Source organism: Nomascus leucogenys, chromosome X, assembly GCF_006542625.1.
Source record: "Nomascus leucogenys isolate Asia chromosome X, Asia_NLE_v1, whole genome shotgun sequence".
Taxonomy (NCBI): Eukaryota; Metazoa; Chordata; class Mammalia; order Primates; family Hylobatidae; genus Nomascus; species Nomascus leucogenys.
In genome coordinates, this window is record NC_044406.1 from 120,245,513 (window position 1) to 120,257,784 (window position 12,272).

General features: G+C 38.5%; 1 protein-coding gene across 2 annotated transcripts in view; it reads left to right on the forward strand.

Moving 5' to 3' along the window:
- The window catches only part of HPRT1 (hypoxanthine phosphoribosyltransferase 1), a 41,763-nt gene that overhangs the window by 8,184 nt on the left and 21,307 nt on the right, over window positions 1-12,272 (forward strand). Inside the window, exons 1-3 of one of the 2 annotated variants that reach the window (XM_030807002.1) lie at window positions 811-940; window positions 5,157-5,263; window positions 6,983-7,166. In XM_030807002.1, the coding sequence (XP_030662862.1) occupies window positions 5,256-5,263; window positions 6,983-7,166 (192 nt within the window). In that variant the 5' untranslated portion in view covers window positions 811-940; window positions 5,157-5,255. Of the gene's footprint in view, window positions 1-810; window positions 941-5,156; window positions 5,264-6,982; window positions 7,167-12,272 lie in introns of those variants that run through there. The other variant, XM_003272533.3, reaches the window with a different exon arrangement.

The window sequence follows — 12,272 nt, forward strand, 5'->3', positions numbered from 1 at the left end:
CAAAGTGCTGGGATTACAGGCATGAGCCACAGCGCCCAGCCGTCTTTTTTTTTAAAATAGCAGTTTAACACTGTTCACGGTTACTCATGTACATGTCATGCCATCTATTACACTGTAAGTTCTGTGAGGGTAGCTGTATCAAATTTATCTAACTCTCTCTAGTATGCATGACATAGTAAGTATTCAATAAATATTTGCATATTAGTGATAAGGATACAGGTTCTGAATAGTGGGTCCTTACCATTTAAGAATTAGTATTTGATGGCTTGGCGCGGTGGCTCACGCCTGTAATCCCAGCACTTTGGGAGGTCGAGGCGGGCGGATCATGAGATCAGAGGATCGAGACCATCCTGGCTAACACGGTGAAATCCCGTCTTTACTAAAAAAATACAAAAAAATTAGCCGAGCGTGGTGGTGGGTGCCTGTAGTCCCAGCTACTCGGGAGGCTGAGGCAGGAGAATGGCGTGAACCCGGGAGGCGGAGCTTGCAGTGAGCCAAAATCGCACCACTGCACTCCAGCCTGGGCGACAGAGCGACACTCCGTCTCAAAAAAAAAAGAATTAGTATTTGATATTTGATCATTAAATATGAATTAAGAGGACTTCGACTTTTTGTTAAATGTCAAGCTGGGAAAAGTTGTCATTTAAACGAATTGCCTCTTATTTAATTTCGTCTGATGATACATTTTGTTTTTATTTTGTAAAAAATTATTTTTTTTCTTTTTAGAGACAGGGTTTTGCTCTGTTGCCCAGGCTGCTCTCGAACTTCTGACCTCAAGCAATCCTCCTGCCTTAGTCTCCCAAAATGCTGGGATTACAGGCATGAGCCACCTCACCCGGCCTTGTATTATGATACATTTTGAACATCTACAAGTAGACTTAGTATAATGAACCTGCATGTACCCACTGCCAAGTTCTGACAACTGTCTGTCTATAGCCAAGTATGCATTTCTTAAATTAGAATCCCCCCAATATACCCAAATATATATAGTAAGTTGTAACAAAGTTGTGAATTCATACCTAAAGTATCTCAAGTGATGCAAGTTTTATGAATTTTTGTTTATGCCTTTTGGGAAGAGTTGTATTGACAATTTTTTTATGCTTAAACCATAAATCTTTCAAAAAAACAAAATCTAGGATACAATAAAACAAACAAAACAACTTCTTGACATAAATATGGTATGTAAATCTGTTTTGATTGGAAATCAATTTGTTATATTGACAGAATTCCTATTTTAGAATACATCTCTGCTGATCTGTATGTATTCTTAGACTGCATATCTGGAATGAACTCTGGGCAGAATTCACATTGGCTTCATTTGAAATAAACAAGACTTTTCAAATTCTTAGTCCATCTGCAGAACCTGTAGCCAGGCACTGAACCATTTTGATAGATGCAGTAGTCATTATAAGTGTATATTTCAAGGAGTTCTGGCTGGGTCCTAGTTTATGCTTGTGGCAGAAGCAGTGAGTAACTGGGAGGAAGTTGGTGAGTAAGCTTCAAGGAAGAAGTCGTTTTTAGTACTCTGGATCTTCCTGATTTTAAAGCACTACAAAATGGTGCATTTTCATTCTTGTCAAGTGATAACAGATATATTCTGATGAGCCTGAAATGAATACATATTGTATCATTTTTATAATATCTAGCAAGGTTTGTATTTTCCCAAAACTTGAACCAAATTTCAGTTCATAAAATTTATAAAATACTTGTTGTAAAATATTTTTGGAATGTTCACATAGGTGACACACAAATGTCCCATTTTCATTCTTTCTATAGTAAATATGTTCTGATATGATGTGAAGGTTTAGCAGATGCATCAGCATTTAATCCTAGAGGATCTGGCATAATCTTTTCCCCCAAGAATAGAATTTTTTTCTGCTTATGAAAGTAGTACATGTTTGTTTAAAAACAAATCAATATTGACTTCTGCCCGCTGTATAGCACCATGCCTCCACCTGGCCATGACTAGGGGCATGTCCTGGTCCACCTACCTGAAAATGTTTGCAGCCAGCCTCCTGGCCATGTGCACAGGGGCTGAAGTTGTCCCACAGGTATTACGGGCCAACCTGACAATACATGAAGTTCCACCAAAGTCTGAAGACTCAGAACTGAGCTTTGGGGACTGAAAGACAACACAAATCTCAAATTTCTCAGCACCGGAAACCTCAAAATATAACTGAATTCCATAAATAAGATTTTAAGTCTTAAATATGTATTTTTAAATGTATTAAAAGTCAAGCTGCTTGTACTTAAGCACCTAATACAATGCTTAGGTTGTAAAAGGAGATGCTCAATAGGTACTAACTGATATGTTGAGATTTAATTACGGTTTGACCAATATTTCTTGGAAACTGCCAAAGCTTATATCATCAGCTTCTTGAATGTGATTTGAAAGGTAATTTAGTATTGAATAGCATGTGAGCTAGAGTATTTCATTCTTTCTGGTTTATTTCTTCAAATAGACTTTGAATATAATGGTGAATGGGTATTATAAATTAACTAATAAAAATGACATTGAAAATGAGAAAAAAAAAAACAAATATTAAAGTGTAGAAAGTGACCAGGCGTGGTGGCTCACACTTGTAATCCAAGCACCTTGGGAGGCTGAGGCAGGAGGATCACTTGATCCCAGGAGTTCAAGACCAGCCTAGGCAACATAGTGAGACTTCGTCTCTAAAAAAAAAAAAAAGAGAAAAAAAATTTTTTTATTTAAAAGTGTAGAAAGTGTCAAGACCCCACTTCTTACCATTATTTGGTATATTTCTCTATACCCACCCACCCTTCCTCCTTACTCCCTCCCTCCCTTCCCAATCGTTTTATCTTTTTGTATTCTGATTTTTTGTTTGTATATTTTGCTTTAATTTAATGTATCCTTTAAAAATTTCCCATACGTTTTATATGTATATATAAAAACATATGCTGCCAAAGATAATTTACAAGAAAGACCATTGAATTTTTTTAAAAAGTGATATATATTCATTGAAAAAAATTTAGAATATATAGCAAAGCAATAAAGAACTAAATAAAATTGCTGTAACTCTTCTTTCAAAGATAATTGCTTTTATGGTTTTGTTGTATTTTTTTCTGTATATAGGTACATATATAGTATTTATAAAGCTGTACTCATAGTACATTTTCACATCACAGGTACCATATCAGTGTTATTAAATATTTTGTATGCCAGGGGCTAGACATACCAAGACAACCAATATGTGGTTCTGCTTAAATAATATTAGACTATCTTTTGTGATGACACTTCAAGAGTTGACTGTAATAATCTTAGACTTCTAAGAGTTTGGGTTTTCAAAAGATCACTTAGCTTTTTTGGGTGATTTTTCCCCCCTACTGTGAGATGAGAGAGGCTGTTTGGATTTGGGATTGGGGTAGGGGGGACAGCAGTTTTTCTTTTCTTTTTCTTTTTTACTTTGAGGTAGGGTATTGCTGTGTCACCCAGGCTGGAGTGCAGTGGTGTGATCTTGGCTCACTGCAATCTCCACCTCCCGGGCTCAGGTGATCCTCCTGCTTCAGCCTCCCCAGTAACTGGGACTACAGGCGCGTGCTACATGCCTGGCTAATTTTTGTATTTTTAGTAGAGATGGAGTTTCACCATGTTGGCCAGGCTGGTCTCTAACTCTTGACCTCAGATGATACGCCCACCTGGGCCTCCCAAAATACTGGGATTACAGGCATGAGCCGCTGCATCAGCCAGCAGTTTTTCTTGTGGTTTTTTTTGTTTGTTTGTTTTGTTTTGTTTTGTTTTGTTTTTGAGATAGGGTCTTACTCTGTTGTCCGTGCTGGAGTGCTGTGGTATGATCGTAGCTCACTGCAGCCTCAAACTCCTGGGCTCAAGTGATTCCTTCTGCCTCAGCCTTCTGAGTAGCTGGGACTACAGGTATGCACCACCATACCTGGCAAATTTTTAAAAAGTTTTTTGTAGGGACGGGGTCTTGCTACATTCCCCATGTCAGTCTTGAACTCCTGGCCTCAAGCAACTCTCCTGTCTCAGCCTCCCAAATCACTGGGATTACAAGTGTGAGCCACCACACCATGCCAGTTTTTCCTGTTCAGTGTGATATTTTATCTTGTTAGACCACAGTGTGTTAAAATTTGTTTTACTGAATTTTCAAACATACTCAAAAGTGGAGAGAATAGTATAATGAATACCCGTATGTTCATCACTTGTGTTTAGAATATTATTAAATATTAAGATTTTGCTGCATTTGTCTTAGCTCTTTAAAATTTTTCTTTTTTTCTTTGTGACCTAAAGGAAATTCCATATCATATCACTTTACTTCTACATTCTTGACTAAGATGACTAAGACATATAGTTATATATATATTTTTTTTGTTTGATTGTTTGTTTGTTTTTTTTTTGAGATGAAATCTCGCTCTTGTCCCCCAGGCTGGAGTGCAATGGCGCCATCTCAGCTCACTGTGACCTCTGCCTCCCGGGTACAAGCGATTCTCCTGCCTCAGCCTCCCAAGTAGCTGGGATTACAGGCTCCTGCCACCATGCCTGGCTAATTTTTGTATTTTTAGTAGAGACGGGGGTGTTTCACCATGTTGGCAAGGCTGGTCTCGAACTCCTGACCTCAGGTGATCCACCCACCTCAGCCTCCCAAAGTGCTGGGATTACAGGCGTGAGCCACTGCGCCCAGCCTGTTTTTTTGTTTGTTTGTTTTGTTGTTTTTTTTTTTTTTTTGAGACAGAGTCTTGCTCTGTTTCCCAGGCTGGAGTGAAGTTGCGCATTCTTGGCTCACTGCAACCTTCACCTCCCAGGTTCAAGTGATTCTTGTGCCTCAGCCTCCCAAGTAGCTGGGACTACAGGCATGTGTCACCATACCCGGCTAATTTTTTTTGTATTTTTAGTAGAGATGGGTTTTCGCCGTGTTGCCCAGGCTGGTCTCGAACTCCTGAGCTCAGGCAGTCTGCCTGCCTCAGCCTCCCAAAGTGCTGGGATTACAGGTGTGAACCAACCCACGTGGCCTGTTGTTTTCTTATATAATTCATTATCATACGTACAAAGTTAACAGTTACTAATATCATGTTATACCTAAATTTCTCTGATAGACTAAGGTTATTTTTTAACATCTAAATCCAATCAAATGTTTGTATCCTGTAATGCTCTCATTGAAACAGCTAAATTTCTTTTTCAGATTAGTGATGATGAACCAGGTTATGACCTTGATTTATTTTGCATACCTAATCATTATGCTGAGGATTTGGAAAGGGTGTTTATTCCTCATGGACTAATTATGGACAGGTAAGTAAGATGTTAAAATGAGGTTTTTTACTTTTTCTTGTGTTAATTTCAAATGTCAGCAGCTGTTCTGAGTACTTGCTATTTGAACATAAACTAGGCCAACTTATTAAATAATTGATGCTTTCTAAAATCTTCTTTATTAAAAATAAAAGAGGAGGGCCTTACTAATTACTTAGTATCAGTTGTGGTATAGTGGGACTCTGTAGGGACCAGAACAAAGTAAACATTGAAGGCAGATGGAAGAAGGAACTCTAGCCAGAGTCTTGCATTTCTCAGTCCTAAACAGGGTAATGGGCTGGGGCTGAATCACATGAAGGCAAGGTCAGATTTTTATTATGCACATCTAGCTTGAAAATTTTCCATTAAGTCAATTACAGTGAAAAACCTTACCTGGTATTGAATGCTTGCCTTGTATGTCTGGCTGTTCTGTGCTTTTATTTTAAAATTATAATATCAAAATATTTGTGTTATAAAATATTCTAAATATGGAGGCCATAAACAAGAAGACTAAAGTTCTCTCAGCCTTCTGCACACATTTCTTCCCAAGCACTGGCTATGCATGTATACTATATGCAAATGTGCATATATACATTTATATTTTAACATATGAGTAGAGTTTTAAATGTTATTGGACACTTTTAATATTAGTGCGTCTAAAGCTATCTAACATATTTTAAAGGTTGCATAGCGTTCTATCTATGGAGATACCATAACTGATTTAACCAGTCCACTATTGATAGACACTATTTTGTTCTTACAGACTGTACTAGAAGAAACATTCTTTTACATGTTTGGTACTTGTTCAGCTTTATTCAAGTGGAATTTCTGGGTCAAGGGGAAAGAGTTTATTGAATATTTTGGTATTGCCAAATTATCCTCTAAGAAGTTGAATCATTTTATACTCCTGATGTTATATGAGAGTGCCTTTCTCTTCACAATTTGTCTCTCTTTTTTTTTTTTTTTTTTTTTTTGAGACAAGGTCTCTGTTGCCCAGGCTGGGGTGCAGTGCAGCAGAATGATCACAGTACACTGCAGTCTCAACCTCCTGGGTTCAAGCGATCCTTCCACCTCGGCCTCCTGAGTAGCTGGGACTATAGGTGTGCGCCATCACTCCCAGCTAATATTTTTATTTTGTAGAAACAGGGTTCGCCATGTTACCCAGCCTCCCAAAGTGCTGGGATTACAGGCATGAGCCACTGGCCCAGTTTCTACAGTCTCTTTTAATATTGTATATTATCCAAGAAATTTCATTTAATCAGAACCTGCCAGTCTAATAGGTGAAAATGGTATCTTGCTTTTATTTGCATTTAAAAAAAATTCTGTTAGTGGTATGCTTGGTTTTTTTGAAGGTATCAAATTTTTTACCTTACGAAACATGGGGACAAAGGATGTGTTACATGGAAGATTTAAAAAAAAATTTTAATGCATTTTTTTTGAGACAAGGTCTTGCTGTATTGTCCAGGCTGGAGTGCAGTGGCACAATCACAGTTCACTCCAGCCTCAACATCCTGCACTAAAGTGATTTTCCCACCTCACCTCTCAAGTAGCTGGGACTACAAGTACATGCTACCATGCCTGGCTAATTTTTTTTTTTTTTTTGCAGGGATGGGGTCTCACTATATTGCCCAGGCTGGTGTGGAAGTTTAATGACTAAGAGGTGTTTGTTATAAAGTTTAATGTATGAAACTTTCTGTTAAATTCCTGATTTTATTTCTGTAGGACTGAACGTCTTGCTCGAGATGTGATGAAGGAGATGGGAGGCCATCACATTGTAGCCCTCTGTGTGCTCAAGGGGGGCTATAAATTCTTTGCTGACCTGCTGGATTACATCAAAGCACTGAATAGAAATAGTGATAGATCCATTCCTATGACTGTAGATTTTATCAGACTGAAGAGCTATTGTGTGAGTATATTTAATATATGATTCTTTTTAGTGGCAACAGTAGGTTTTCTTATATTTTCTTCAAATCTCTGCAAACCATACTTGCGTTCATTTCACTTGGTTACGGTGAGATTTTTCTAACATATTCACTAGTACTTTACATCAAAGCCAATACTGTCTTTTTTAAAACTAGTCACTTTGGAGGATATATACTTATTTTACAGGTGTGTGTGGTTTTTTAAATAAACTCCTTTTAGGAATTGCTGTTGGGACTCAGGATACTTTTTTCACTATACATACTCACTGGTGACAGATACCCTCTCTTGAGCTACATCAGTTTGGGGGGAGTCAAAAGTCCTTTGGAGCTAGGTTTGACAAATAAGGTGGGTTAACACTTGTTTCCTAGAAAGCACATGGAGAGCTAGAGCATTGGTGAATTGAAGAAACCACTTTTTTTTTTTTTTTAACACACTTAAGAAAGGGGAGTGCAGGTATACTCAAGAGAGTAAGTCGCACCAGAAACCACTTTTGATCCACAGTCACTCTGCCTGTGTCACACAATTGAAATGCATCACAACATTGACACTGTGGATGAAACAAAATCAGTGTGATTTTTACAAGTGAATTTCATTCATAATTTGATTGTGCAAACGTTTGATTTTTATTACTTCAGACTGTTATTTCTGATTTTATGTTGGGTTGGTATTTCCTGTGAGTTACTGTTTTCCTTTAAAACAGGAATTTTTCATACTCTTCAAAGATTAGAACAAATGTCCAGTTTTTGCTGTTTCATGAATGAGTCCTGTCCGTCTTTATAGAAACTCGCCTTATATTCACATTTTTATTGAGAATAAGACCACTTATCTACATTTAACTTTCAACCTCATCCTCTCCATTAATCATCTATTTGAGTGACCCAAGTTTTTGACCTTTTCCATGTTTACATCAATCCTGTAGGTGATTGGGCAGCCATTTAAGTATTATTATAGACATTTTCCCTATCCCATTAAAACCCTTTATGCCCATACATCATAACATTACTTCCTACCCATAAGCTCCTTTTAACTTGTTAAAGTCTTGCTTGAATTAAAGACTTCTTTAAACACAAAATTTAGACTTTTACTCAACAAAAGTGATTGATTGATTGATTGATGGTTTACACTAGGACTTCCTTCTAGTCAGTATAGCTTCTGCCAGTATAACTGGCCAGCCTTTAATACATTGCTGCTTAGAGTCAAAGCATGTACTTAGAGTTGGTATGATTTATCTTTTTGGTCTTCTATCGCCTCCTTCCCCATCTCCATCAGTCTTAATCAGTCTTGTTACGTTATGACTAATCTTTGGGGGTTTGTGCAGAATGTTATTTTAGATAAGCAAAAACGAGCAAAATAATTAGGAGAGTTTAATATTTTCTTTTAAAAAGCATTTTATGTTATAAGAGCGATTTTGAGTGGTAGAAATGCTTGACATTTTATTTCCATTTTCTGCTTTTAGTTTTTTTCCTATTTGTTTTAGATCTTCGAGGATTATTAAGCTGAACTCCTCAACTGATAAAAAGCATGACATCTTAAACATAAGCAAAGCATATTTTTAGGTTAATTTTCACATAGAAAACAATTTATGTGAAATTCTATGTAGATATACTATTTTTTTTGGTATTTATTGACATGTTTATTTTAGTTTAGTTTAGTTTAGTTTAGTTTTTTGAGACGGAGTCTCGCTCTGTTGCCCAGGCTGGAGTGCAGTGGTGCGATCGTAGCTCACTGCAACCTCCATCTCCCGGGTTCAAGCAATTCTTCTGTCTCAGCCTCCCAAGTAGCTGGGACTACAGGTGCCTGCCACTATGCCCAGCTAATTTTTGTATTTTTAGTAGAGATGGGGTTTCACCTTGTTGGTCAGGCTGGTCTCGAACCCCTGACCTCAGGTGATCCACCCACCTCAGCCTCCCAAAGTGCTGGGATTATAGGCATGAACCACCGTGCCCGGCCAACGTGTTAATTTTTTTAAAAAGGCTTTACTGGGGTATATTTTATATAATATAATAATCACATGTTTTAACTATACAATTCCAAGCTTTTTAGTATATTTATAGGGCTACGCAAGGAAGAGATACTGTTAAACAGGAGAAATTGAGAAAGCTCTTCTGATAATATCTCTTGATTTGATGATGGCTCATGCCTGTAATTTCAGTGCTTTGGAAGGTCAAGACAGCAGAATCACTTGAGGCCAGGGGTTCGAGACCAGCCTGGGCAACACAGCAATACCCTATCTCTACAAATAATAAAAATGAAAATATCTGTTGATTTGAAGTAAAGTTTTTTTTTTAAAGACAAGGTCTTATTCTGTCACCCAGGCTGGAATGCAGTAGCAAGATCACAGCTCACTGTGGCCTTGACCTTCTGGGCTCAAGTGTTTCTCCCACTTCGGCCTCCTGAGTAGCTGGGACTACAGGTGTGCACCACCATGGCTGGCTGATTTTTTTTTATGTTTGTGGAGATTGGGTCTTACTGTGTTGCCCAGGCTGATCCCGAACTCCTGGGCTCAAGCAGTCTTCCCGCCTCAGCCTCTAAAAGTGCTGGGATTACAAGCTTGAGTCACCATGCCCAGCCGGAAGTAACATTTCTACCCTGTTTAATAATTCAGCAGCTTGTCATGTAAGATATTCATATATGCATATAAAACATTAGGCAGCTTAATTTGGTAAAACTGTAAAATGGAAATTTTAAATTGTTTGCAGCATCAATAACATTGATGTCAGTATGATTTTTACATGCTGATCTTGACCAATTTGAAACGGAGTTAAAATCTGGCTGATCCATACTAATCCTAAAGAAATATTCTATGAACTATTAAATGTTTCCAGAATATATAAAGAAGCATTATGATGTCAACACACCCATCTATTTTTTTTTTTTTTGGAAATAAAAACTCCATTTTTCTTATTAAAGGAAAACATGCTTATTAGAAAACATACGGCTGGGTGCAGTGGCACACATGTAATTCCAGTGCTTTGGGAGATCGAGGTGGGAGAATCACTTGAGGCCAGGAGTTTGAGACCAGCCTAGACAACATAATGAGACCCCATCTGTACACAAAAAGAATTAGTTGCGCATGGTGGCATGCACCTGTAGTCCCAGCTACTTGGGAGGCAGAGGCAGGAGCATCCCTTGAGCCCAGGAGTTTGAGACTGCAGGAGTTCGAGACTGAGTGGAATGCAGTGGAACTGCATTCTAGCCTGAGTGACAGAGGGAGACCCTGTCTTAAAAAAATAAGAAAGAAAACACAACTGCAGAAAATTATAAAGGACTTCAGTCATTCCAAATATCACTGCCACTTTTTATTTAGAATATTCTAAAGAATTCTCTCTCTGTGTACACACACACATATGCGTACTCTTAATCCAAGTAGCTTGGTAGGATTTTATTTACCTAGTGCCTAGATGGGAAATTACTTGGGGATTCCAAATACCTATTTCATTAAATTAAAGATGTTGCTGATTTTAAGACTTAACACTATTTTTCATACTGCCAAGAAAGAAAACACTACCAGTTGTAAATGTAAATTGCCATCAATTGTAATAGATGAATTTTAGAGCTATTATTAATAAAATGTGAATGTGCATCTTAGAGCAATGAAATATAGTACTATATATTTGATGACCTTTTCTGCCCTGTGATATTCAGAAAGTGAAAGTTAAATATGGGCTGAGCATGGTGGCTCACACCTGTAATCCCGGTACTTTGGGAAGTCAAGACGGGAGGATGGCTGGAACCCAGGAGTTCAAGACCAGCCTAGGCAATGTAGCGAGACGCTGGCCCAAAATATTAAAAATAAGTAAATAAATAAATAAAAAGAAGGTTAAGTATGTAAATGTATTTCCTTTGCTGTGAATTTATTTCAATTTTATAGTGTTTTTTTTTTTTTTGAGATGAAGTCTCACTCTTGTCCCCCAGGCTGGAGGGCGATGGCGTGATCTCAGCTCACTGCAACCTCTGCCTCCCAGGTTCAAGCTATTCTCCTGCCTTGGCCCCCCGAATAGCTGGGATTACAGGCGCCTGCTACCATGCCCAGCTAATTTTTGTAATTTTAGTTGAGACAGAGTTTCACCATGTTGGCCAGGCTGGTCTAGAACTCTTGACCTCTGGTGATCCACCTGCCTCGGACTCCCAAAATGCTGGGATTACAGGCGTGAGCCACCGTGCCTGGCCAGTGGTTTTTTTGTTTTTTGTTTTGTTTTGTTTTTTTGAGACAGGATCTTGCTCTGTCACCCAGGCTGGAGTGCGGTGGTGCCATCTTGGTTCACTGCAACCTCTGTGTGGGCTCAAGTAATCCTCCCACCTCACTCTCCAGAGTAGCGGGGACCACAGGTGTGTGCCACCACACCTGACTAATTTTTGCATTTTTTTTGTAGAAACAGGGTTTTGCCATGTTGCCCAGGTTGGTCTCAAACTCCTGGGCTCAAACAATCCAACTGCCTTGGCTTCCCTAAGTGAAATTACAGGCATGGGCCACTGTACCCAGTTTAGTGATTTTTTTATTTTTATTTTTATTTTTTTTACCAAAAAAACAACGAAGCCTCAGGAGGAAAAGTTGATACACAAGTAAATTTTATTGGAAATGTTTTTGTGTGGACCTTAAGCAGAGGGAAAATTAGTCTGCGTTATGGTGTATCCAGACTAAATGACTGATATTAAAATGAAATTATCCTTAGGATTTGCAATCTTAGAGAAAACTTTTTGATTTTTATTTTTTTGAGTTACAAATTATCTTCATTTACATTTGAGAACAGTGAGTTGGCCGGGCACGGTGGCTCAAGCCTGTAATCTCAGCACTTTGGGAGGCTGAGGCGGGCGAATCACAAGGTCAGGAGATCAAGAACATCCTGGCTAACACGGTGAAACCCCATCTCTACTAAAAATACAAAAAATTAGCCGGGCGTGGTGGCGGGCGCCTGTAGTCCCAGCTACTCGGGAGGCTGAGGCAGGAGAATGGCGTGAACCTGGGAGGCGGAGCTTGCAGTGAGCCAAGATCGCGCCACTGCACTCCAGCCTAGGGGACAGAGCAAGACTCTGTCTCAAAAAAAAAAAAAAAAAAAAAAAAAAGAGAACAGTGAGTCACAGAGGGATT